Consider the following 27,762-nt stretch of genomic DNA (forward strand, 5'->3'; position numbering starts at 1 on the left):
TACAAAATTCAGCAGAGTAAAAAGTAGGTACGTAAATATGTAAGCACATTCAAGTACATACATTTGTAGTTACATACGAGTACTTACATTCTAAATATACTTGAAAAATTATAAAATTTGCATTTGACCAAGAAAAAAATAGATTATTTTGATATTTTTTCATGTTTATAGTATGTCTTAAACCATTATTAAATTGTGGCCCATTAATTGATAAAAATAGGTATTTAGAAAAAGTTAGAAGGTAGAAAAGCTACACAATTAAAAAATACTACACTTATTTTACAAGAACAGCTTATTCTTATTTGAATACACTAGTATCAAAAGCAGTCTCCCATTGTAAATTCGGTTAATCGGTAGTTTCTGCAGGCAGGTCTTAAAACTAGTATGCTATTGGGTCGATAGTTTTCTACAATGCTTGATAGATGTTTTTGTGTTTTTGAGTATGTTCTATTCGAGATAATATTGATCATTGAAATATATATCACATTCTGATCTAGTTAACGAATTAAAAAAAAAGCTTTTTAAAATACAATGAAGTTGGTTCTCTCCTCGTCGTCCAAATTCTGAAGCTTAGATTTCATTAAAGAAGATGTTCCATTCACTGGGTTGAATCTTGATATCATTGCTGCTGGCAAAAATACAATATTGTTTTAAATATTGATTTTTCACAATTCAAGTTTGTTAAGAACATTTTGGACACGAGTTTGTTATTTTTGACATCTCAATACACAAGCATAGTTATAAACAGTTATCATGCTGTAATTACCTTTGGAAACTTTTGTTAAAAACACGTACGTATCATTAATATTCCTTACAGTCATGGATAGATAGGGTCATGCATAAAGTGAGATCGAGTAGAGAACTTAGATATCCAATTTAGAAATCACTTATTTCCGCATCAGTTTCAGAATTTTTACAGGTAAAGGGGTTTCTTAGCCACGAACAGAAAGATCGGTCATGCTGATGCTGTTTATACTTAGCGGTTGTATGGGCTCTATTACCTCCATGTCCGTGTGACCGATGAGCTCGACGGATTGAATAGGAATCAATACTGGAACTCTCACTGTCTCTCACAACACTATCGTACCCAGATTCAGCCCTTCGAGATATTGCTGCTGGGCTATGCTTAGAAGTTCTTGGTGTAGAATCGTGCCCACTGTCGTATCCATCTGGCTTGCAAGCTATTTTAGTTGACCCCATCACCGAGTTCACATTGATGAGACGATGATTTGCGCCGTCAGATACCGGTTCAGTAGTGATTGGAAGCATACTCATCGATTTGTGCCTCTCAACATCAATGGGTTCACTCGATAATGGCCGTACTTCTAAGTGAAGCGAAGCCTTTTTTGAATCATCGAAGATCATGTCATTCTCAAAACCAGACTCCCCGTTTCCCATTGATCGCTTTTCTTCTCGCAGGTTAGGATTAGACGCCCCATCGGGATGCCTAAGAGCAGCAATATTCAAATGCTGCTCGTGTGTTAATTTTGATGAATATTTTTGAAACCTCCCGGCAAGAGGTTTTTCAGGAAAAAATGGTTGATTATCCACTGAAAAATTTAGTTCGTTCCAATCTAGAGCTGATCCAGGACGAGATATATTTTGCTTACAATTTTCGCAAAAGTTTTCTTGAGGCTTATATGCTGGTTCACTATAAATAGAACTGTTTCCATGAAATTCTTCGGTTCCATATAACATATCTGATAAAGATAGTGATTGACAATAAGTTTGGGGTAAATGCATATTTTGTTGAATCATTCCTCTGTATGTAGGTGAGTTTTCAACATTAGCCATTGCTAGTCGTGATTGGTACAATTCATGAAGCTTAGCAAGCTCATTAAATTTACTTTGGTGTGAATCTTTGTCGTGTGATTTTTTAATAACGGAATAATCAGTATCATCGTAATCATTGTTGCTGTATAAATTATAAGGTTTTTTCATATACGGATTGGAATGAATATGCCTATCCATGTCACTTAAAACTGACATGGAGTCAGTAAACGTAGACACCACCGTTAAATTTTCTTGACTAAGTATTCTTAATGGATGCTCTTCTATGTTACTTTGGTCTACTTCTGGTAACGGATTTTCTCTTACACCCATACAATATGCTATATCTTCTTCAGTTACTTGCAAGCACGAGTCTTGTGTGGGTACTGGTTCGAAGGGTTCTTCAACTTCAATTATTTCTAGGATTTCGTCATCGTCTTCTGCAGGACCTTTACTCATACCATTAGCATCTATATCACGACTGTGTACTGAAATTATTTCATCGTTCATTCGTAATCTTTCTTTAAGTCTTACGTCTAAGCTTTCCATTGAAACTTCTCTACTACTGAGTGGTTGGATCAAAGGTAAAGCTGGAGGTATTTCAGCCATTTCTTCACTGTCTTCATCGTCTTCAACTTCGGGAACTGGAATTTTAAGGTGAATATCTGATAATCGATCGCAAAAACTATTTTCATTTTTGTCTGCATCAATATCTTCTTCACTTATTGTGTTAGGATTACACATATTTTTTAAACCCGTTCTCACAAACGATTCTTCTATTGAGTTATTTTTTATAATATCTTTACAAATTGGCATAACTTTTTCAAAATGATCCGAATCATCACATGTTTTAAATTGTGTAAGTTCTTTGTACACTGGTTGCTTGTTTTCTACTCTTGGTGCGACGCATTTAGTTTTTTGAATTTGTGTCGTTTGGTTTTCAACCCACTTACGGATCATTATTTTTTTATGGTTGTCCATATAACCGTAACCAATATTTTCTCCACCATGATTTCCTAATAGTTCTGCGTGTAGTGTTGTGACTTTAGGTGCCTGCATAGGACCATCAACCCAAGTTTCCCGTTTCTTTACATGATTCACTTCTTTCATGAAGTGTCTAGCTTCTGCTACTTTAGACTTTAGTATTCGTGGTCCGTCAATCCATTGTTCATCACTACTCGATGCCGGTATTATTGGGGTTCCTTTGTTTGTTATATCTTCCGCCGTCCCGTGTTTTAGAGGATTCTTCTTCAGTGGTGATGATTTTGGTATTAAACCGTGTGATGGAGAAGATTTAAGAGAACCAGAGTTTTGAAGCAATGTTTTGATTGGAGAACCTTTAGGTGTTAAAATTTTATGCGTCGGACTTCTTTCTTCAACGACTCTCTGTAACGTTGGAACTTTGCTAAACTTTTGTTCAGCATTTGAGCCTTTCAATAATTTAACCATTGAGCAGCGATTGTCTCCAGTATTTAGATTCGGAATGTAAACAGGAGGATGTTCGCCATCAGTTGCATCATCTGAATGACCAACATATATTACTGTATCTGCCGAAAGATCGCTACTTGATGGATCAGGTTCACTACTACTGGCAGCTTTCGGAGCTTCCTCTCCTGAACTACCTCCCGAACCCGCATTCGCAGTAGGTGTAAACTTAATTTTACGTCTTCGCATCCTATGAATTCTTGCAGCTAGTTGTACAGTGGTAAGCGTATCTGTATAATGCTGTTCGTTAGGTGATACGTGAACTATCATCGCTGCGTGACACGTTAGAGACCCAAGGCATTCTTTGAGTACATGAGTTACATTGTGATCCCTATACGGTAAATGTTTTTGACCATTGAATATTGCCAACAAAATATTTCCTAAACCAGAAAGAGGAATTCCTCCACTTGATTTTCCCCGTTCCGAATTTCCCAAATCTATAAGGTGAAGACGGCTTCTTCCTCCGGCAACTATAACAAATATATATTATGAGACAAACCAATTAAAATAAAGGTGACCTTTTCTAGTAAGATATTAAATATGATATATTTACCTGCTCCTTTACTGCCAACACTGTATTGATAAACGTGAAGAGTGTAAAGCAAGTGACTATCTCTTCCTTCATCTTTCCCTGGTCCTCTGTTTGCTAATGCAGCATCCAGATAAAATGCTGCTTTCTCGGGGGTTTGCACGCGAAGTTCTGATTGATTTTGGAGTTGTGTACCAAAGAGTGGATCATCTCGGAGGTAAACTCCTGGAGATTGCTCTGAATCTGAAAAAAAATATATTCGGTTATTTCAAAGACTTCTTAGCAAGTCAAGATATTTATTTTAAAAACCCTCTTCAAAGCACTGATAATTTACCTGTAGCGTGAGCAGTTAGGAGATCCCGTAATTGGTTTGTATGACCGCAAAGCTCCACAGCCGAAGCTCGTACTGAAAAGCGCGTACCATGACGCGCACGGCGTTCTGCTATTCCACGAAACAACCAGGAAATAGCACTGGGCATTGCACCTAATCCATCCTTAGTTGCACTTCCGACCATAGTATATGATTTACCTGGAGACAAGATAATAAAAATATGTAATAATATGAATTAAATATGCATATACTAGTACATAAATGATTCATAAGTTTTTTTTAAATAAATTTTTCATATTCAACACTTTGCGAAACCCAGATTTGTGAACAAGATTTTTTTTAATAAAACTTTTTTATAAAGAGCTGAATTATAAAAATAAGCACATATTCCTCATATACTCGTTATGATCGTTATTACGCTTTAGGAACTAGTCCAGGGGAACATTAATTAAATATTTCAGTGTATAATCACTAATATTTGTTTTATAAAATTTTAAAAAATTATTCATTACTAATTTTAAAATTAATGATACTGGCGTATACAAATGACAGAACTGTCATTTTGACGTAAAAAATTCACGTATTTCCACACCTTGATGTTAAGATAAAGCAAGAAAACCCATTTTGTATTACAGGCAGTATAAAACAATATGAAACAGCGAGCACGCAATAGCGTAACCTTTTGTTTCATGACACTTTTACGATAATTTTGATTGCATGTATACTCAAGATGCTTAACATGCATACCTGAATAGCCATTTTGTGGCTCAGTGCTGGCGTACATCTTGCGGGGTGCAGTTCCCTACATCGCTAACGGGCTACTACTTTAACCTGGTTTCAAATTAAACAGGGAACTTCACCCTACAATGAAGGTTCGAGATTGAGTCGTTTGGCTCGCGTACATGCAGCACAGGAGGTTAAATATAAGTAAAAGTTTATTTGAATTTCTGATCATAAAAGCATTGCTTAAAATTAAATAAAAATTCACAAATTTGAAAAATAGAGTTGATTTTAATTTTTTAAGTTCTTTTAACCGCATCTACTAAACACGCTAAATGCTAGATGAAGGTGGCTCAAAAATATTTGCAAAATACAAATTTAAAGAATTTTTTATTTTTACACCCTTCTTCTTTTTTTAACCTTCTTCACTCAAAGTATCTAAAAATTACACATACTCCGAAGGGGGGGGGGGGGTATTTGATAGACCTTGTCGCATTATATAAATATCGTATGTAGTAATTATATGAATTTTACGACAAAAGTTGTGTATATTTATAAATTAACATCATCAATCGTGGCGTGAATGATTTATTCAACTGTATTGAATCCGTCTCGCTTCAATACGGTTGTGACGCGCAGTAGTTAGAGCGAAATATACAAAACCTAACGAGTAAATATAAATAATATACGGTGACATGAACTATTGAATCACGTATCGATCATAAAGCTTTGATCGTAGATGTTGTGAATATTTCAAATCAATAATTTTAAGATTAAAATATATTTTTGATGTATATTTTGAAATAAAAAAATGACGAACATCAATTTGTTAAAATTATCAATAAGTTATCGAGTGAAACATTATTTTAGGGGGATTTTGAGTTCTCCTTTTAGGTCAGAGTAGGTTAAAATAAAAAAATATTTTTTTTTGTATAATTTATTAGAATTTTTATGATAGGTATTCAGGATGCGCTATTTTGAAATAATGCTGAATCTGCACTTAAGTTTAAACCGTGAATTTCCTGGGATAGGATTTATGATTAAACGAATTACGAAGATTGTCACGACACCAATTTATTGAAAAACTTTAGCAATCTGACCCCCGAGCGCACTGTGACGCTGGCCCGAGCATTCGCGATTTACATCGCGTAATCATCAATTTACATGCAAACTCGGTTTGGCGAAACTCAAAATGGTAGACTGGAGAACATCTCGACAGGCGACCAGCGAGACTTCAATATTAGCGGTGACAGAACTGTTCAGCGAGACTCGGATCTACTTTGGTTAACGAACGGAAGTGTAAAGAAAGACTTCGGGGTAGCGGAAGGCCCGCGGACGGAGGGTGAAGTTTGAAAACGCTACGAGACAAATATTTACGGGATTTTAGTAGTTGCCATCCAAGTAATGCACTTTTCTTTAAGAGATAAATTTGTTTAAGAAAATAACTTTGAAAGCAAGTTTTCATCTTTATTTCGACATTTTAAAGGATTCAATATATTAAACACACACAATTTTGTACGTTAATATTATCGACGAAGAAGTATGAAGATGCTTGTGTTACGATTCAAAGTGTCTTTTTTTTAAGGCTTTATGTAAGAACAAAAGAAAAAAAAAGGAAAATAGGTTTTCTTAGATTTGAAAACTAAGATCCATGTGTTTGATTTACTGCGATACAAGCGAATATAAACAAAAAATCGTGTGTGACTCGAACGTGAGAAAAATATGGTATGCTGGGCGAACAAAAGTAAAAAAATCTATCTTCTCTAAAAATATATGTTTTGTTGTATATGTAATATAATTATTACTACTACTAATACCACTATCATGCCATTTGGGGGGTAGGCAGAGAAGATAGAACGCCCCACTCTTCTGTCCTGACATATACTCCTAGCTTCTTTCACGTCCAAACATGTAGTAAATTTTTATATATCTTTTTATGAAAACAATTGGAATTTTTTGAAGTCCTCTGGTTACTGAATCCAAAGGTTTCAAAGATGACTCACCTAATGTTGAGTAAACAATGAGTTTTAACATATGTTGATTTGCATGTGCTGTTTATTTACTTTTAATATATATTTTCCATTTTTTTGTAACTTGGAGTAAATTTGTTGAACTTTGTAGTTTCACCGTGCCAAAAAGTCACTTAAACATCACAATTTATGCTGTAAATAATCAAAGCCTTCACTATCCTAACTATTCTTCTTATTAACACATCTCTAAAACAGAGGCTTTGGATGCTTTTTTTAACGGAAATTGAAATAATTTAGAAAGACAGTCTACACATATATAATTATTACTAAAGATCTCATGTCCAAAAGCATCTTCAAATTTTCAAGTAAAATACTTTAAAATTATGTTACAATTAGCAATATTCACCTGAATGACACTAAAAAGTATGTAAATTTAATTTTAAAATACTTATAATAGTGCGGAATATTTCTAGCTTTTCGGAACTAATAATTGAATAGCCATTTTAATATCTTAATTTAAAAATAGCTTAATGTCTTTACTAAGAGATTTAAACACCTTATTCGGTAATTTGTGTAAAGAATTGTTGCGGAGAGGAATACAAAATGCAAATTCCCATCTTTATTCGTCCAGGGGAAGGAATGAAAAATAAATTAAGTGGCTTAGCAGGTGGCTTAATCCACCCCCAGTTGTGTAAGAGTCGCAGGTTCCAGCTCGCTGTTCTGCGGCCTCCTTCCTTTCTTCAATAATAAAGGGACTTTGGTTAAGGCTCTGCACAACTATTAAAGCTCGTCTGCAGCGCTTCAGATATTCAATGTGGTGGGGAGTAAAGTAATCAAACTGAGATACTGTTTTGTTCCTTACAACGAGTACTAGAGAACTTTTGGTAGAAAAAAGTGTACTGAAATATTATATTCAACTGTTTACTTATAAATGTTAATGATTGCAAATGGAAAAATAGATCTTATAATGCATATAATATTAATAAAATATGTATAAAAAAAGAAAATAATATGTTAGAGAATTTGATGGAAGGTAAATATGTATAATGTTTGAATACGTTCTAAGACAAACAATAAGATGTCGGAAATCCCTGTTTTAATATGGTTGGTTAAAAAAGCAGATACATAAAATATTCAATAATTTTTTACATTGAAAAAATGTGTTTTTGATCATTCTCAAGTTATCATATGTGTTTTCTTATATAAATATAAAAGTTACTTTAATTTTCAATTTTACAATATTTTGAATGTGATAAAATTATTGTACTCAAATGCTGGAATTCACTCCACAAACGTCTTATTATCATAGCATAAAGGAAGAAGTTATACAGACAAGTATTTTCAGGGTTGTCATTGTAAATGTCCAGTTTTCCACATTCCCTTCTCAATCGTTTTAATATAAATACATGTAGAATTATCAATAAAACTATTCATGGAGTAAAGTTTATTTAGTTCGCGTTAATTTCCTATATTTGATAATTGCATTGTACACACACGTGTAATGAGTATTTAATTTACATATCTCTCCTTTTACAAAGTACACAATAATTATTCCTGTTTATAACTACGACTCTGGATGCGTCATCTCCTAGAATACTTGTAGAAGTACTTGCTTGCATCTCGTCCCGCTTTAAGATGAGACGAAAATCCTTAGTTACTCGGGCTTATAAGGGGATTAAAACGGAAAACAATTACATCAATGGGGTTTCTACTCGGTATAAATGCATGTTCCATATACCTACATAGTCTAATTGGCGAAAAAGCTTAGATGTGGAGAGATTTGGGCTTGTACTCTTTGTAATCTCAGTAATTGGAAAATACACGGTTTATTATGATAGCATAATGAAAATTAATATACTTATCAATTCTACTGCTGTGCATTATCTTATGATGCGATTTTTTTTATTATTATTCCCGATCAACTTGATATTTTGATTCGTTTCGATGACACGTCAATTTATTCATATTTTTGTCCTTTTAATTAATTTAATAGATACGAGGTAAAGAATTGTTGATCAAAAACATTAAATGTTCAGTAGAGCTTAGTTTTTTACAAAGCATAAAATTTTGAACATAAAAGTATTATGTTAATGTACTTTTTGTTTACTTTCTTAAAACAAGCAGGCAGTTTATTTTTTTTTTATCGTTTCATGTTTTTTTCGACATTTCTAAATATTTAACGAATTTGAGTGAACGATCATCGGCATAACATCTTTCATTTTGAACAATGAAAATACATGATATTTTTCTTCTTCTTTTAACTTATATTCGCTTCCAATTATGTATAGGAGACTGTATCGTCTTGACGCAGTATTATATTGATCGTTCTATCCATGAAGGCTAGGTTATCAGTACTTTACCTCAGGTAACAGTTCAGGGTGATATTAAATAATTCAGAAGGTAATAAATTTCTTTGATTAATTTAGACCTTTTTGGGAATTAAACCTGGGCCTTCCAGATTGGTAGCCAATTGCGCTCACCACTATACAACAGTGGCAGATTCTTACTTGGCAATCCCGCTATATTGTTTAATAATAATATGGCACAACATTCAACAATATTATTAGTTGAATAAATTTTGCATTATCAACCTCTTACGGCAACTTTTTGTGGATAATTATTTTATTTAATAAGGAAAAGATAAACAATATGATAATACATCACTGAATTTTTTATTTGTATGAATATAAGAATGTTTTAATGTATCTAAGATTGGCACCTTTTTATAAATTTAATCTACATAAATATTTTACAAAAACATATAAAAAAAATTACAAAATATTTTCTTACCAAGTCCAGCATGTCCGAAACAGAATAAACATCCATCAGAACCATTTATTACAGCATGAATAACGTCCGTCAATGCACTTGCTGAAATCTCCGCCTGAAACAATGAAAATTTGAAACAAAATTAAACATTACTTCAAATGTTGCAAGTGCTCTCCAGCTCATTCTCAGGATTATAATTTTAAAACTACTGATTTTATCTGAAAATTCATTAAAATAATAACTACAACGACTACAAAGCTTTTACTATTTCTATTTTCGTGGCTGGGTTTGATCTTTACCAACAAATTCGATAATGATAATAGTGCGTCTGATTACCATGTTCAATATTTTTTTTAAATGTTGGAAAGACTTTCTTTAAACATTAAAAGCTTAATAACTTTACTTTAAAGCTCTAACGGTAGGTATTAGGTTATTTGAAAATTTGAAATTATTATTTTCTTTTAATTTTTTTTATTTTTTGACATCTCATCGAAGATGAAAAATCATCTTTGATGAGATGTCAAAAAATAATATGAAAAATACTCCTACAGTTGAAGATAATCCAGATTTGTGAACAAGTATTTGGACACACTCAAAATGTTGTAAACGTATTTTTTCAGTAAGAATAAAATCTTAAATTTTAAACAAAATACTCATAGTTATATGTTGTTACATACGTGTAGTAGATGTAAGGAAGTTGATCTTATGAATCAGACAAAAAACCAAGTAGAATGGTAACTTCATGATATTATAAACTTAGTTTGTAGGCAAAGTAACCCATAAGTAAAGTACATTAAGATTGCGCTGGCATTTGATTAAGAAAGACCCTTCAACGCAACACACTAGGCACTGCGCGATGGAGCATATCCAGCCCGATATCTGTCGGCAGGTAGACTGCTCCTTACTACACCTTCCTACCAGCTATCAGCCCTAGCGATACCATCCACTGAAGGGCACTGGGGGTTGATTTAAAGGTTGCATTGTAGGGGTGCGAGGGTTGGACGGACACGGTTGATTTGTGATTCAGTGTCGACGAAAATTGTCTAGGGTGCAAATTATGAACTGTCATGGTGTGTGAAGCGTTTCTCGAAGGTTTTATTATTGGAAAACGATTGGGAAAGTTTAAATCACTTAAGTTATGTGATTAAATTTTGTGAAGCAATAACATGCAGTTTAACATACATTATACTTTATAATCTCGTATAAATGTGCATGTAACATTTTATTGAGGGATTTATAGAAGTACGTATTTACAGCCTCGATTTTCTTAGCCATTACTGCTTTTATTCTTTTCTTCTTCTTAAGTAATACTGATTTTATAATATAACTAAACGAAGATCACTTTTTCATACTATTTCCTTTAAAACACTAATGTCTTACAATTCCTGACTGTCCTACCCTGAATGTAACGCCTTTGAAATTGTTATGAAGTAAAAAACATGATAAATATTTTTAAAAAAAACTGATTTTAATAGAAAAAAATACATTGAATACGATTTTTTTTTCTTTCATAATGATAGAATAATATGTTTGGAAAATAGGTAAGGTAAACTTTAATTTTAAAGTAGAAAAAAGGTACCGAAAAATAATAATAAATAATATTTTTACTCCAGTTTAATTAAGGGATTGATGCAATACTTTATCAGCCATCTTTGGATTTTGTCTACATTTTTTTGATAAAAGTGCTGGCGGTATATTTTACAAATTCGGCATGTAATTTACTCGATTTAAATTGGTGACAATCTAGACAATCGCTTATCGTATTCTCCTTCCAGAGAACTGTCGGTTCGCGCAGATTTATGGCCGAGACCGATGCAAGTGTTAACAAGACCGGCTTTGATTAATATACTAGTACTGCAGGGTGCATTTAATCAGAGTTTATCGGTTCAATTTGGCGGAGGTGGTGTTCTGGATGGTACATGGTGTAGTACTTAATATGTTATGCTGAGAATATACACGTATCTCACGACCAAATCATGAATGCCAAATTCAAATTTTAATGCTAGCACTTTTGATTTTAGTATCGAGGATAACTTTGATGAATTTATTGATGAGTGAATTATAAAAATAATCTTTACTTGCGTTTCTCAAGTATGTGAATAAAATTCAGGATTATATTCACATACTTGAGAGACGCTAGAAAAATCATTTAAATATTTTTTAGATTTATTTAAGCTTAGGATTTGGACCTTGCATAAAAATAAAAGAGTTTCTGCTTCATAAAAGCTTTTCTTACCCCACCATAGATGTCCCTAGTTACTCTCGCACACTGTTTTTGAGTTTGATCAATATATCTAGAAGTTTCAAGAATTTGAGTGGTATGGTTGTCAATCATAGGTGGAATTGGTAAAAGTTACACATGTGTACATAAAGTGATTACTTAAACTAGGTTATGACGGTCGTAAACCCTGTAAATGCACAAACATCTATATTCTTCTTTATCTATGTTGAGATGTTATTTTTTTTTGTACTAAATAACTCCTAGTAGGAAATAGTCTAGATTTGTAAAGAAGTATTTGAATACATTCAAAATATCAATATTTTTTTTCTTCTATCTGAACATTTCCTAGTTTTTGTTTAAAAAAGAATTATGAAATTTGAAGTAATATAACTTTCATCTGATAATGTATAATTTGAAGAAATATACGTAGTAGGTGTGAGAGAAAATATGTTAATGAAAAGATTCACTAATTGGTTTAATTAAAATTAAATATTGAGCTCTCCGTTATGTCAGCGATCTTAATCAAGGCGTCTAGAAAGGATCTGTACTTCCGGTCTCAAAATACTAAGCGGTCTGGGCTAAGGGTGGCCAGGTCTTTCAGTTCGGGGAAACCTTTGTAGGGAGGTTTTAATTTAACGGGCAGGACTACGGTGGACGAAATGCCGATTCAACTATCTAGGAAGTGAATAAATTGGAAAGCTCAGCGGACGGACATAGGGCAGGTGAGGGGTGCAGGGGCGGCGGGGGAAAAGGACATTAAAATACTAAAGCTCTAGGATTAATTTGAACTAATCCCAGCGATATTCTAAAATCTAAATGCAAATCCATAGGCGGCTCGTGGACGGTGAACAAAACAACGCTAATCTATGGTCAACCCTTTATATTACCTTTCATACATTTTTAATCGCATCCACCCAAAATAAACATTATTGTAAACATAGAGTTCTAAAAATAATTTTTAGGAATTTGAACTTTAGAAAAAAGTTTTTTTAAGCTTCAGTGACATCTTTATTAAAATACAAGACTTATTTTTTATAATTTCTATGAATTCTTTTATTTCAAATGTATTGTTTTCTTTAAATAAATATTTTTTAAACTAACATACGTACGGAATCCAATAATAGGGCATATATGGTATATGGTGCATATTTCGAAAATTAATTCATTATAGGTTTGCAATAATGGTCAGAATGGTGAACGTTATACAAGTGTATAAAGTGATTACTTAGCTCTGGGATTCTTAAACTTTTAAATATTTTTTTTTGAAAGCGGCAAATGATTCGTTTCAAGAATATAAAATAATAGAACATTAAACGGAAATAATTTAATGAGGGAATTTTTATGAGAGAATAACTTATTACAAATAAATGTTGTTCTGGAATTCTCTGCTGAGCTAAGCTCTGTTGTTTTTTGAATAATTTGTTTGTTGGAATTTATTCGTTCTTCTGTAAACATTTTCAGCTTTATAGCGGTATTATACAGAAATAAATAGGAACAAAGATATTTACGTCAGATTATAGACACTAAAATCTTAAGCTAGGTTGGGATGGCAATCAAACAGAGTAGAACTTCATTGGTTATATGAACCGTTATTTTAACTTGCAGTAAAACTAAACTGGGAGTCGTGAATAAAGTTACAATTTCTTCCCAATTCTCAGGAACCAGAGACTCTAGACTGGCTACCTGTGTGAGAAGAGGAAAATAATTAAGAGGGCTTTCAGTTCACTCCTTGCGGATTAGTATTGTATGGAACGCTGCGTCCCACCTTAAGCCTCCAGATTTAAAGGTTTATGAAGGGTTTACAATTTTCTCTGACAATAATGTATTTTAAAACTTCTTTTAAAGCACGTTCTGAACGATACACAGATACACACATTTTCAATATATACCAATATTTTGATAATACGTATTTTGTTTGGTCTTAAAATTATATTAAAAAATTTGGTTACATTATTTATCATTTTTTATTGTTATAAATTTGAAAAGGTGCTATTCTATGGATAATAAATCTTTATTAAAGGTGTCTCTTGAGATGATGGAAGAAAGATGGAAGTCTAAGCATCACAGGGTTTACCTGGCATTTATATACTTAGTATTTGGATACATATTTGTATTAACAACATTGCAAATACACGTTGAAAAAAATTTAAGCAATATAAAAGTTCAATAATGGGTAGATTGTTGAATATTACACAAGTGTGTATAGGGTGTATAAAGTGGTGAAGTCAGTAAAAATCATAACTTATAAATATGTCAACCAGGTCATCGGTATCGGTTTTAAAACTATATGATCGTCATCTCAAGTTAGACATTAATTATGCCTATTTATATGTTATTTCTTTGTTTTATGTAATAAAATTTATTTATTAGGCTTTTAATTTCAAATTATTTTCAATTAATGTATGATGAATATTGTACGACTATAAAAATAAGGGGTAAAAGGTAGTTAATCAATTTTAATTATAATCAAATAAAACAAGCAAATCCATTCAAAGTACAGTATAGAGAAACTCTAAAACATTTGCATCCTCGTTTTTCCTGTCTACGTTCCTGGCTTTCCCGATTGTTAAGTAAACAAACCTGTCGAACGATTGACTGGCTTAGTGCACCAATACGGGCTCGAAAAAGAATACTGAAATCCCGTTTACGACTCTTTCAGGGGCTGAAAACTTTCACTGATTCCGCGAGGAACTGGCAGAATCACGTGCGTACACAGGAAGTAGTATCCGGATCCTTCCACCCGCCCCATTCTCCTGGCCAGTAAAACCCCGTGGATCAACGGAGATAATTTAATTCTAACACCAGAGGTTGTTTGCAAACTCCTATAGGTAGTGTCCTTTAGGGCTGCCGATAATAATTGTATGGTTTTGTGATAACTTTATGGACTAGCTACGTTAAACTTTGAAGGTAATTTTAAATGAAATCATTGAAACGGAAAAATCGACGCCTAAGAAAATTAAATCTATAAACCGGAATAATAACATATTTTATTGGATTATTTTATTTAAGTAATATGTTGTATTCGAATTTGAATTTCGGAGTTTGAAATCTAATTATTTACCACAGTAAATTCTGATCAAAGTTTGTTAAAAACCTACAATTTTTTTTATAATTGTCCGTTAAAACATTTCTACACCACATTAAATGTTTAAACAATCTCCGTATCATTCATGGTTCAGTTTGTGTAATATAAATACCTGTTGACTTATTAAAAACTTAACTTGACGACTACCGGTATCAGAAGAATCATTTTCTGATAAGATCAAGTATAGACTACGGTTGACATGATGAGGGAATGTTTATTCTAACACTGGTAGTCGTGAAGTTGAGTTTTTAAATGGTATCACACAAAGTGAACGATAAATGATAAGGAGAATGTTAAATTATCATACCACTAAGTTAATAATGCTTTTAAGATGCAAAAAAACTATGTTGTGTATATAAATACGTTCTGTTTTTGCATTTTTTTAGTGATAATAAGAATTGACCCTATTTTAAAATAATCGTAAATCACTAAATGTAATTTCCAGAATATGTTGATGCTTTAAAAGCGTTAAATAATCTAGGAAATCGTTAAAACAGGTATTTAAATTGATTTAACAACAATATTTTGACAATTTAGAAACTCTTAAATAAATTTCCTACGAGTGTTGCACTTTTTCATGGCACATTAAAAAGCTGTAACTTGCCAAAGTAGCTTTAATGCCCCTCCCGTCATCCACTTGATGGGGTCTTTATGATCGCTGAAAGGGTAATAAATTTAAACAGCACTAAAAACAAAGCATAATCAGCAACGAACGTTAAAACTAACAAATTTATACGGCCCTGCCACCTTAAACAAACGTCAGTTGAAACCCTTCGCATTGGAACGTTCCGTGAATTGATTGTCAACAAATCTATGCTTATACGAGCTTGCAGACTAAAGGACATTCAACTCAACAGAGCTCAAAATTTTTTGAATAAATCTATAAATAAAATAATACTTTTTTATTTAATTTTCGATGAGATTTATGCAATTATTTCTTGGGGCAGAATATGCTTCGGAAAACTTTTGTGAAAATGATTCTCACATAAAAATAAAACAACTAAATCTTTTTTACACTTATATTTTATTTGAGCACTGAACGAGTTTTGCCATCAAGAGTTTGACGATGACGTCAAACACCAAATCGCTTCTTCTTCTTCTTCTTTTTGGTGTAGGTCTTGTGGCTTGTTTTTAAGAGAGATTAGCCCTTTGCGATCTCGATTTATGGCCGACAATCGAGTGCTCTAGATATTCTTTCTTTTCTACTAGCTATACTATAATTTTTTTTTTTATGAAAAAAAAGAGATCTTAATGACAAATTATAGGTCTTTAAAAGTCTTCCACCCCAAGCTATTTACTTCGTCACGTGTATCCCAAAAAAAATGTTTCTCGCATCCCAAAATTAAAAGTGTTATTCAGAATACCTTGTTTTTTTTACCTTATACACTATTTAGCTACGGATGGGAGTTTACAAAAAAAATTAAATAAAATTTTTATAGTTTAAAGTTTGCTTTAAGTTATACTTTGATTTTCAAATCACGTAAATGTGAGTTCTTAGTTGTATAACTATAAAAAAAAATAAAAGTACACAAATGTTTTAGATTCCTTTTCTCAATTTTCACCTGTTCACTCCCCACGTCGAGTTAGAATTTCCCATCCGTCGCACGATGTGTTTCGGAAACGGATGTAAAAGCATCTCGTAGTTTTCAGTTTTCAGCACACAGCAACGTGACCACTACCCTTTCGTGAATCTCCCGAAGACTAGACAGAAGTGCTCGCTTCGCAAATTTCTCTATCAAATTTTTACTTTCTAATTTCATTCACTTCGTAAAAGTTTGCTGGTTTCGGAGGATAACGTGCACAGGTATAAAAAAATTATTTGAAGAAACTTAAGCAAATGTAGTTGTAAAATATTCACATATTATCAAAAAAGCAAAGAATTTACATGGGTTCCTACACAATTAATAAATATATTTAAAAAAATAATAATTACAATGATTAAAGAAAACACTTCGTTTTTTACCACTTGAGTTTTATTATAGACTACATGTTTCAGAAGTTAAACTTCCATCATTCAGGTCTGTATAATAACTAAAATATAAAATATAAAATTGTTCTATAAATAAGGAGAGGGGAAAGTAAGGGGAAGGGGTTAGTCAAGGAACGGAGTTTGAAAACAAAAACAAAAAAATGTTTGATAAAAAATATACTGGCCAAACTGCGAGAAATTTAAAGATTAGAATTAAACAACATCATAGCGGTCTTGTTAGTAATTATTTTGTGGAATTTGCAAATCATATAATAGATACTAAACACTCATTTCACTCTCATAAATTAAAATTATTACACCTTGTTCCATATAAAGGCCAAATTATGAATTATCTTGAAAACTTAGAAATACAAAAAAACCTGAATTCTAATAATAATTTATTAAATAATATATTGTTTCAAAATTCTTCGCCATTGCTTTCCATTTTTCCTTTGTTTTCAAACTCCGTTCCTTGACTAACCCCTTCCCCTTACTTTCCCCTCTCCTTATTTATAGAAAAATTTTATATTTTATATTTTAGTTATTATACAGACCTGAATAATGGAAGTTTAACTTCTGAAACATGTAGTCTATAATAAAACTCAAGTGGTAAAAAACGAAGTGTTTTCTTTAATCATTGTAACATGTCTTACCACAAAGTTAATGCCGAAACAATAAATAAAATAATAATTTATTGAAAGTCAGATCAAAATTCTAGAACCATTAATTAATTTAAAGACATTTTATAAATCAAATCTAATAAAAGTTATATAAACTAAGAGTTTTTTTAAACAGTTTATGTCAAGCTGTAAAAATTATACATTTTTTAAATTTTGTTTTAATTACACCTTTTTGTCTCAATTCTTAATCATTGACAGGCGTCGTGGCGTAGTTGAATAGACGCTTTACTGCGAAACTGGCGTCGCAGGTCCGATTAAATAAATCCAAGAAATATTTATTTTCAATTGGCCTGGTTGTTTGTGATGAATTTTTCACATTAACCTTCCCTTCCCTTACTATTCTACCTGCAGATAAGCCTCTACTAAAGTAGAAGCTTTGCTGGCTATTCCTTTTTAAAAAATTGTTACACGTGACATCATTAAACAAGAGTTTTAACTTTTGTTTATTATTGCAATATACTATATTAAGAACAAAATGTTCAAATAAATAATTAAATGTTTTATTAAAATTTAATTAAAAATTTTGATTGACAAATAAATATACCATTTCTCAAATTATTTGATTACATATTGTAGTTTTTTTTCAAATCCAATGCTTGATTACTAATAGATTGGATAACTATTTGTCATTCTCTAAACTTCAACGTAACTTTTCCAATTCGATTCATCAACTGATGAAGTTTGACAAAGTTATTGCGCCTTGTTGATCCAATTGTAATTCAAATCCATACCTCTTAAGGAAACTTATCCAAGTCAATAGAGAAGTTCGATATAGTTTTGTTGCGGATTTAATACCATTGGTTTTAAGTTCTAAAGCTTAATAATTAATTTTTTATACTAAATACTCTTCAGTAATCCATTTTTTTTTACTATTGAAGTAGGTAATTTAATATTTAGTTGGGCGACAATATTATTAAAATATTTGAGCACACTATTTTAAGTGAGCAGTTATTAATTAAAAAAAAAAATCTATATTAATTTATTGTTTCGGCATTAACTTTGTGGTAAGACATGTTACAATGATTAAAAAAAATAATTTAGTTATTATACAGACCTGAATGATGGAAGTTTAACTTCTGAAACATGTAGTCTTTAATAAAACTCAAGTGGTATAAAACAAGTGTTCTTTAATCATTCGACTATATTGAGTTATTTTGTGGCAATATCTATCCATTTTTAATTCAAGTTTTACTTGGTAAATACCTCTATTTCTTAAAATCCATTATGATACGTGTTTTAAAGTATTCCACATCATTTATGTTTTTGAAAATGATACAAAATGCATAGAAACACACGTCACAGTAGAATTTATGAAAAAGTGGTATTTACTAAGCAAAACATAAATTAAAACTAATTGGAGAGCCTGTAAACTATGGTAAAATATGTGAGTTCGGTGTACTCATAATTTAATTACGGATTGATAGATTTAATCTTCGTGGTTTTTAGAGTAATTACAAACCCTTGGCTACGTGTAAAAGTGCATAGCACTACATCATACCAATATTTTGATCGCTAAACCAATGAATATAAGGTGATGTGATTTTAACTATCAAATCTATGTCGTAGATGACCCTCTTTAAACACTTTTGACAGCTTGTTTAAGAACCTGAAGAAATTAATAAAGGCTGTTCTTGTTCCTCTGTATGACATTTCTAAGAAACCATTCTGTCTAGAACCCAACAAAACGAGAATGAAAAAAAGAAAAATCACTCATTTTGTCGAAATTTTAGAACTGTCTTACCTGTGGGTCATCGTGAGAGAAGATCGCATCAAAAGCAAACATTTTGGGAGCGGCGACTCCGACTTTTCTGTCTTCAGGGGCTGTGCTGCCAGCTTCCCCACAAATGGAAGGGTCGTACAAGGTCACCTGCTTCTTTCGCTTGTCGAGGCTGAAGAACTGCGTGGCTCCAGGCTGAGGCTCGGCGATAGGTGAAGCTACCTTCAGCATCACTTTCACCTAGAATAAAATGAAAATCTCTTAAAATGCATATTACAAATATACGAGCATACTCGTATTATATAAACCGACAGTAATAATACTTCGATGTTTTTAAATATGTTTGTTTGTGCAAATGAATGCCTTTTAACATCTCAACATAGATGAAGAAAAATATGGACGGCTGGGTATTGTACCTAATCCATCCTTAGTTGTACTTTCAACCATAGTGTAGGATTATCCTAGAAAAAATATTTAATAAAATGATAAAATAATATTTTTATTTTTTGCATATCCTTGTATATTGATGATTCTTAAGTTTTTAAACATTTTTTCATAGGCAAGATAGCTGGGGACCTCGTTCAAAACCAAGATTTTTTACATGTTTGACATCTCAACATAGATGATGAAGAATATGAAAGCCTGGGTCTTTACGCAGCTTGTGACCTGTCATAGACTGTTTATGTGATCACTTTACACACATGCAACATTCACTATCCGTGATTGACAATCATACTACTCAATTTTTTGAAACTCCTAGATATATGGAATAAAATTACAAATACAAAGTTTTCCAAAAGAATTTTGTTTATGTGGAAAAACTGTATGGTTTTTATTTTATTCTTTAAAATTCAGTTCTTCAAAGAAATTTCGTACAAAACATAAATCTTAGATTTGAGATCAATCTCATTACGTATGACTTCACAACAGGCTATGAAAGGTCATAAGCCCTGTAAATACCTAGACCTGCATTTAAAAAAATAAATCTATATTGACATGTAAAAAAGTAGATAAAAACAACTCTTATTAAGAGAAAACCCAGATTTGTGAATAAGTATTTGGACACACTTAAAATGTTGTGAGATGCCTTTCGACTTATTTAACGTAAATCAAAATTATACACCATATCAATCTTTTACGTTTAATTTTTTTGGACGAAAAACCTAAAAGATTACAAAAAATTTCAATAATGAAATTCTTTAAGAATGATGGCTCTATGAAATTCTCCAATAAAATCAGAATTTTTGGTGGCCGATCGTTGATTCATCCAATAAATTAAACTTCCTCTAAACAGCCGTAAAACCACATCAAATAATTCGCTATGCAAAATTGCATATTTTAATTACAGTGCAATAACACAAAAATAAATGAACATATTTTGTCAACATTAAAAAATGTGTCGATCGGCATGTTAAAATTTTACGTACGCTCTAATTGAAAGTTAAACAAAAATATGCAAATATTTAATTTTACAGTGAGCCATTTAGCAAATGAAGTTGGAATTGAAATAAATTGCTTAATTACGGTGAGTCAGTTATGTCTGATAATTTGCGATTTAATTTGCAGCTCGCATAATTAAGACCAAACTGCTAACTAATATTTCAAATTAGCAAGTAAATCCAATTGCGGGAATATAATTATTATAATCGAACGGAGTTTTCTATTGTTCGTCGGAAAACTCTGTTTCAAAGCTAATTTCATATATGTATTACCAAATAAATTTATGAATATAATCGAAGTACAATATTTTGTGTGTGTCCAAATACTATTAATTTGGATTATCTCCAATTATAGGAGTTAATTTTCATATTATTTTTTGACATCTCATCAATAGATGTCTCTAGTGAAATTCTGGTGATTCAAGAACAATGTTTCTGAATTGGTTCATATATATATATATATATATATATATATGTAGAACTTCAAAGAAATTGAGTAGTGTGGTTGTCAATAATGGGTAGAATTGGTAAATGTTACACGTGTGTAAAGTTATCACTTAAACCAGCCTATGACGGTCGTCTGCCCCGTAAATGCCCAGACTTCCATATTCTTCTTCATCTTTGATGAGATGTAAGAAAATAATATGATAATCGATATAAGACATTACATTGAGATATTTAACAATAAATTGCGTCCTCGATTTTATGATTTCAGCTAACTGGAGGAGGTTGAAAATTGTTTAACTATTTAAAGACAGAAGAATGTATTATTAATAAAATATATTTAAGTTACAAGATATAATATTTGAAATGTTTTCATGTTGTACACTTTCATTTTTTAATGCTTATCCGAAATTTGAGCAATGAATCCCATTGACACGTGATGAGTTATATTGATCGTTATATACATGAATATATGTATCTGTCCTGCGTTTCTTGTACCAGTCTAGGGTGATAGAATGAAATATTTCAAATAAGAGCATTGTTAATATATTTATTCTAACCATCCTATGAAACGGACCCGGGACCTCCAGCACGGTAGGCAAACACATAAGCACTGCACTCCAGAGGTGGACAATGAAATATACAATCGAGTCTTATATTAAAAATGAAATAAAATGAACGTTTACTAAATATCCACATTTTACTATTGAATTGGTATAACTTAGTATAGATATTGAAATTGTAATGGGTAATACACATGTTTACAAATATATACACACATATATATATACATATATATATATATATATATATATATATATATATATATATATATATATATATATATATATATATATATATATATATATATATATATATATATATATATATATATATATATATATATATATATATATATATATATATATATATATATATATATATATATATATATATATATATACATATTTACCTAAATATGTACTCCATGCTCTGATAAAGAGTTGCACAGAAGGAAACATACTACAAGTAAATATTCAATATAGAATAAGAATTTTTAATATTTTAATAAATGGTTCTATTATCTAGCAAGAACGTATAAAAAGAAATATACCAAATGGAAACTATGAAATGTTACAAAGTAGCCCGCGTGATATTTAATTTCAAACCGATACGATATCCCCATTAAGTTTGCGCAGTTTCTCTGTCTGTACGTGTCGGCAGTTGAGGAATGCAAGGTGTGTCGTTCATTAGCTGATTGGCCAATGGTGCTAATTGACCGTAGCACCACGTGGGGTGGCCAGTGACACTCGGGGTAGGCGGCGACCACTGGAGGGTGTATATGTAGAAATACCGACCAGTCACACAGGGATGCATTGAACCAATGCAGAGAGCATCGTTGAAAAGGATAGTTTGTTAGGATTCAATATATGCAACGGTGTGCTGTTTACACAACTGATTTTAAAAGCTTTGAAGTTAAATACCTTTATAAATTGAACGTAAAAAATATTTTGATACGCAAATGAATGCTTTGTAACAGGTAGTTTTAAATATACACATATAATTGATTTTGAAAAATGAAATTGCTTGCAGATAGGATCATTGCAGAAAAATCCAAATTTTTGTATGATAGAAATACGTATATCGTGGAAAGAAATAAATACAAAAAAAAATTGTAGCCAGTTATGGAAAATGGATTTATTTGCAATATTTTGAGAGTAATCTTTATCCTACAATGCTAATATATTTACATTCAAGCATAAATCAACTTTATTACGTTTGAAATGCTTTTTCCTCATTTTTGAAGAAATATGAGTGAAAACGAGATATTTAAAATACAAATGTGGATTAAATACAAATAAAATATTTGAAAAAAGACAAATAAACACAGTTATCCCTGATGAATTCATGAATGAACCCTGACGAATTCTTAAAATAAATCATCAGAGTATCTATGTTTATAAAATGATTTCCAAAAGCTTTAATCAATACCTCAGAATTTGTAAAGAAGACCAACACCATGGTTATAAAGCTTATATAAAATTTAACGTAATTATTCTATAAGAATCATAACTTATCATGACATCTATATGGACCATTGCAAACGTCGCCCTACGAATTTATATACTTTTATTACCTATCAGACAATTTTAAGTGAGGTAAAATAGTATGATCTGAATAATTCATGGCCGTTAAAATCAAAATGTCACCTATCGACTTGGCTTCCTCGGCAATAAAAAGGCTATTGGGGTTTCTTGCGGTTTTCCCAGAAATGCTTACGGCAGCGGCGGACGTTTAAGGTAGATAAAGGATGTGTAATATAGGAAGTGGGGAACGGGATCTGGGAACTCTAACCGCTGTCTGGGATGACCACATTAAGGAACTGCCAACCTAAATACACTCTCATCAGCTGAACCTTGCACCGCGTGATCACAATTTGTGATAGAACTTTGGACGTGTGACCAGGCTATGAAAAATCGCATGTTGCACTAATTTTTTTATTTAAAAATAGTACTGATATATTTATTTATGTGTGTATATAAAATTAATAAAACACTTGTTTATAGCATTTTAGTATTATCTTTTGTAACGACTAGTTTGAGAAGCTGTAAAAGCTTCCATCTGCACGTATAAATATAAACATCTTTAGGCATAAATATACTTTTTATTTATACCTGTAGATGAGAGCATCTGAAGCTTCCAAAACAAGTAGTAACAAAATATAACACTGAGTTGTTAGAAAACAAGTATTCCATTTGTGATTTGATCATATCATACCAGAATGTGAATGTCGAACCAATAAATTACGAACCAATATTTTCTTAATTAAGTAGGTATGGTCAATTTTTAATACGAAAAATATACCGACAGTGAAATGTATTTCTTTAAAGTTCATTAATCGCCTCGGAATCTTACCGAAATTTGAATCTCCGATCTTTCGTCCAGGCAGCATCCGGAATCCCAAGGAAGGGGTCGATAAATACTCTATATAGGAGAGATTCCCTCCGAAATGGGGTTGTCATCCCGACTCCATTCAAACTCGGGAGCATTCTTGCATAAAATTAAATCCCGCCCAATGTTTTATGATATTATCTCCGCGGAATGGAGCCGGCAGCGTGACGCAGAGCAGGTGAACGAAATTATCACGTTTCGTTAGCAGTATAAATATCGGAAAAATCTCACCCGCCCGTCGAATGTCAGGCCCTTAATCGGATATCTAACATTATTCTTTTCGAGCGTATGAATATTCTTCGGGTATAAATTCGTCAAAATTTTTGAGGATGCGGAAATAAATTTTGAAGGTAAAGGATCATTTCAATGAGAGGTATTCTTGCATTAAACATTTTATTACTTTCACTTTTAAAATACTTAATAGTGAAAATAATTGTTAAAATAAATTGAATTAAAATCAATTGAATTTTTTGTAAATTATAAGCATTGTTAACTTTGTGGTATGTTGATATAACGCTCTCCTTAAAATAATAACTTAATTTTAATAATCTGATAATGGAATGATAATTCCAAAACCAGTAGTCACGAATATAAATGTATATAATATGTTTTTATTAAAGTTGTATTACACAAAGTGAATGATGAATGATAAGGAAAGTGTTAAAAATATAATGTTAAAAATATTTTTTATATGAGATATTTTGTAATAATGAAAATAATTGCTATGATGAATTTTTAGTTGAAAATATTAATAAACGTTTTTATATGAGATACACAATATTATTTTTATTTAATTTCTATCTAATAGTATCAAAAGCAGTTGGCATGTTGGTCATACATTCATTTCGCTTTATACAAGCTCATATTTTATTTATGAAGCTTACAAAGCACAGATTTTTTTAAAAACATTTTTTATCGTTAGTAATAAACACTTAAATTTATAGAACTCCAACCCTATTGCGTTGGCCGCCATCTTACAAAATGTACATATATTTTTGACTTGAATCTGTAAATGGTCAAAACTAGTCTTGTGGAAACCTTAAAATGACTGTTACTTTCGTGTTCTTAGACTCCAAAAATATTTAAACCTAAAATAAGCATGATAAACAACATCCAATTCAATTTTATCGTCCTTTTTTCTTCAATAGCTAGTCCATAATGTAATTTTTACCTATGTCATAAAAATGTTTGTGGGGGTTGTCTTACTCAAGCACGTTTAATATACTTGCATTTTATGGGAAAATTATTTGTATACAAAAAATGTGTGTGACGGAAGGTATTAAATTTAGATTAGAATTTTTTATCAAGCTCATATTTTTGACGTTGACAACGTGTCGTAGCATAATGCTGACTTCGGTGGTTGACATGAAATAGAAAAGAAAATCTGGAATACAATATAATTCTTTCTTCACATTCGCTTTAAATGAATTTTAAATATATAAAGAATGTTCTTTTTAAAAAATGTTTTATTAAAATATTTATAAAATTTTGATTCTTGATATCTCAATAAAGATGAAGAAGAAAATGGAAGTCTAGTTATTGACAGGACTTATGACCTTTCATAGACTGGTTAAGTGATCACTTTACACACGTGCGACAAATAATAATTCTACCCATGTTTGACAACCACACTATTAAATTTTTTGAACCTCTACATATATGTTTTGAATATTGAAAGCATTTACTTTGTGGATCATATTTATATATTATTTATTTTTATATTACTAAACCCTCTTCAGGGTTTAATATATGACTAAATAAATAAAAAATAAAAAAATGTGAGTGGATCAAAACACAAAGTCTTTTTATTTCTCGAAATAATATACTCTACATATATCATTAATCTCATGACACTATGTATGTGAGTTTACTATCTAGCCATCAATGATTAGATTTTATTTAGCAGAGATCCTTTTATATGGATGTATGCAAGATCCTAACTGGATTATAATACTTACTGGAAAACATCTGAAATCATTATTTAAAATTCTTGAGATAAATGATATATGGAGGAGTTAAAATTCGAATAATGTGATTGTCAATCATGGGTAGGATGGTGGATATTGCACGTGTGTAAAGTGATGTCTTAACCAGCCTATAACAGGTCATAAGCCATGTTAATACATAGACTTCCATATTTTTTTTCATCTATGTAATGGTGTCAAAAATGTGGAAATAACCCCCAAGTGGAGAAACCCAGGTTTTTGAACAAGTATTTCGAAACACTCAAAATGCTGTGTTTAAAATTTAAGTTTGAAGCTTCTTTGTTGATTCATTGTTTTCAGTTAAGGAAAAAGCTATTTCGGCACTTTTAACAGAGTCTACTAAATATAACATGTTATGTTCGGCATAACGTATTTACGGCCAACCATCAATCACGCGTTAATATTCAAATCAATCATTCTTTTGAGAGTGCGAAGGGCGCGAGTATGAAGAAAAGTCATCTCCTGCAAACAGCGTACTCCTGGAGCATGCCGACATTGCCTGTACTCTACAGACTCTACGCCAGTGGTTCCCAAACTCTTTCGGCTGAGGGATTCTGAGTAGAAAACAACTAACTTTACTGTACCTACTACAAAAAGTCGGTATACAATGCTCACTAACTATGGCTTCAATGAATGTCTCTTAGTGCCGAAAATGGAAAATAGTCATTAATACGTGTTTCGAAAGGCCTTTTTTCAATTTATGCCCATTCGGTGTCTTTTTCAAACTCTTATCCGCACCCGATGGTGCATAGGGCTCTTTATATATAACAATAGTGTTATCTTCATCGTTCACACATGAAGGAAGGGTGACCAGCCCTCCGCTTCAGATACCAGGTCTAGGGTATTATTGAATAAATATTAGAGTTAAATTAATTTATATTTAACCCCTCTGGGAATCGATCATGGGACATCCAGTACGGTAGCCGAGTACGAGGTAGCTACGGAGGCGAACACATAGGTACATGTCTTACTCCAGATTAAAAATAATTTGAAAATTGAGGTGGATGGGATTATAACCGTTCACGAAATTCGTTTTCAAATTAGCAAACAATTTATTATTGTTATTTATTAGAACTTCCATTCAAATAAAAAAAGTCACAATTTATTTTATTTTATATTAAACCTTACGCGGATCCCCTGATAATTTTCAAAAAACCCCAAATCAATTTTAATCTTCCATAGACCCCCAAATGATCTCTGGGGTCCCTGGGATCATTCGGGGGTCCGCATGGACCACTTTAGCAACCACTGCTCTACACAAGCCCGCCAAGTATCATAGATCGCATTAACTTTCTGGAATACAACGCATAAATCATTGGCGCATTTTCACCCTTCTGAGATGGCACGTGGTACGCACACTGTTCTAAATAAAGGCTTCACACAATATTAGAAACTTTGATTTTACGTAAAACGTAATAAATTGTACTAATCATGTTTTTACTACTCATCGTTAAAGAAAAAGCAAGCTTTATCCTCTAGGATATCTACATCTATAATTTTTTTTATAGTTCCAAATCAATTACCAAACAAAATTTTATTTCATATAACTTAAACACAAAATGATCTTAAAAATTATAAGGTAAATATTCAATCATTCTTTAATTTGTTTAAATCAATACACTACTAACGTCATTCATTTAATATGAACCGATATTTGTAAGATTTAATAACTTGTTTTAATTTTTTTATTTTTTTT

General features: G+C 31.6%; 1 protein-coding gene across 2 annotated transcripts in view; it reads right to left on the reverse strand.

The window, feature by feature from the left end:
* Nucleotides 1-392: 392 nt before the first annotated feature.
* Nucleotides 393-27,762, reverse strand: part of LOC148303346 (kinesin-like protein CG14535) — a 95,883-nt gene continuing 68,513 nt past the window's right edge. The window contains exons 4-9 of one of the 2 annotated variants that reach the window (XM_088270135.1): nt 19,271-19,486; nt 9,596-9,689; nt 4,119-4,313; nt 3,809-4,027; nt 1,002-3,725; nt 393-625 (exon numbers count right to left, since the gene is read on the reverse strand). In XM_088270135.1, coding sequence (XP_088126261.1) covers nt 522-625; nt 1,002-3,725; nt 3,809-4,027; nt 4,119-4,313; nt 9,596-9,689; nt 19,271-19,486 — 3,552 coding nt within the window. In that variant the 3' untranslated portion in view covers nt 393-521. Of the gene's footprint in view, nt 626-736; nt 3,726-3,808; nt 4,028-4,118; nt 4,314-9,595; nt 9,690-19,270; nt 19,487-27,762 lie in introns of those variants that run through there. The other variant, XM_088270134.1, reaches the window with a different exon arrangement.

Source organism: Brachycentrus maculatus, unplaced genomic scaffold (genome assembly GCF_059751285.1).
Source record: "Brachycentrus maculatus isolate JH-2025_06_01 unplaced genomic scaffold, ASM5975128v1 h1tg000372l, whole genome shotgun sequence".
NCBI classification, from domain to species: Eukaryota; Metazoa; Arthropoda; class Insecta; order Trichoptera; family Brachycentridae; genus Brachycentrus; species Brachycentrus maculatus.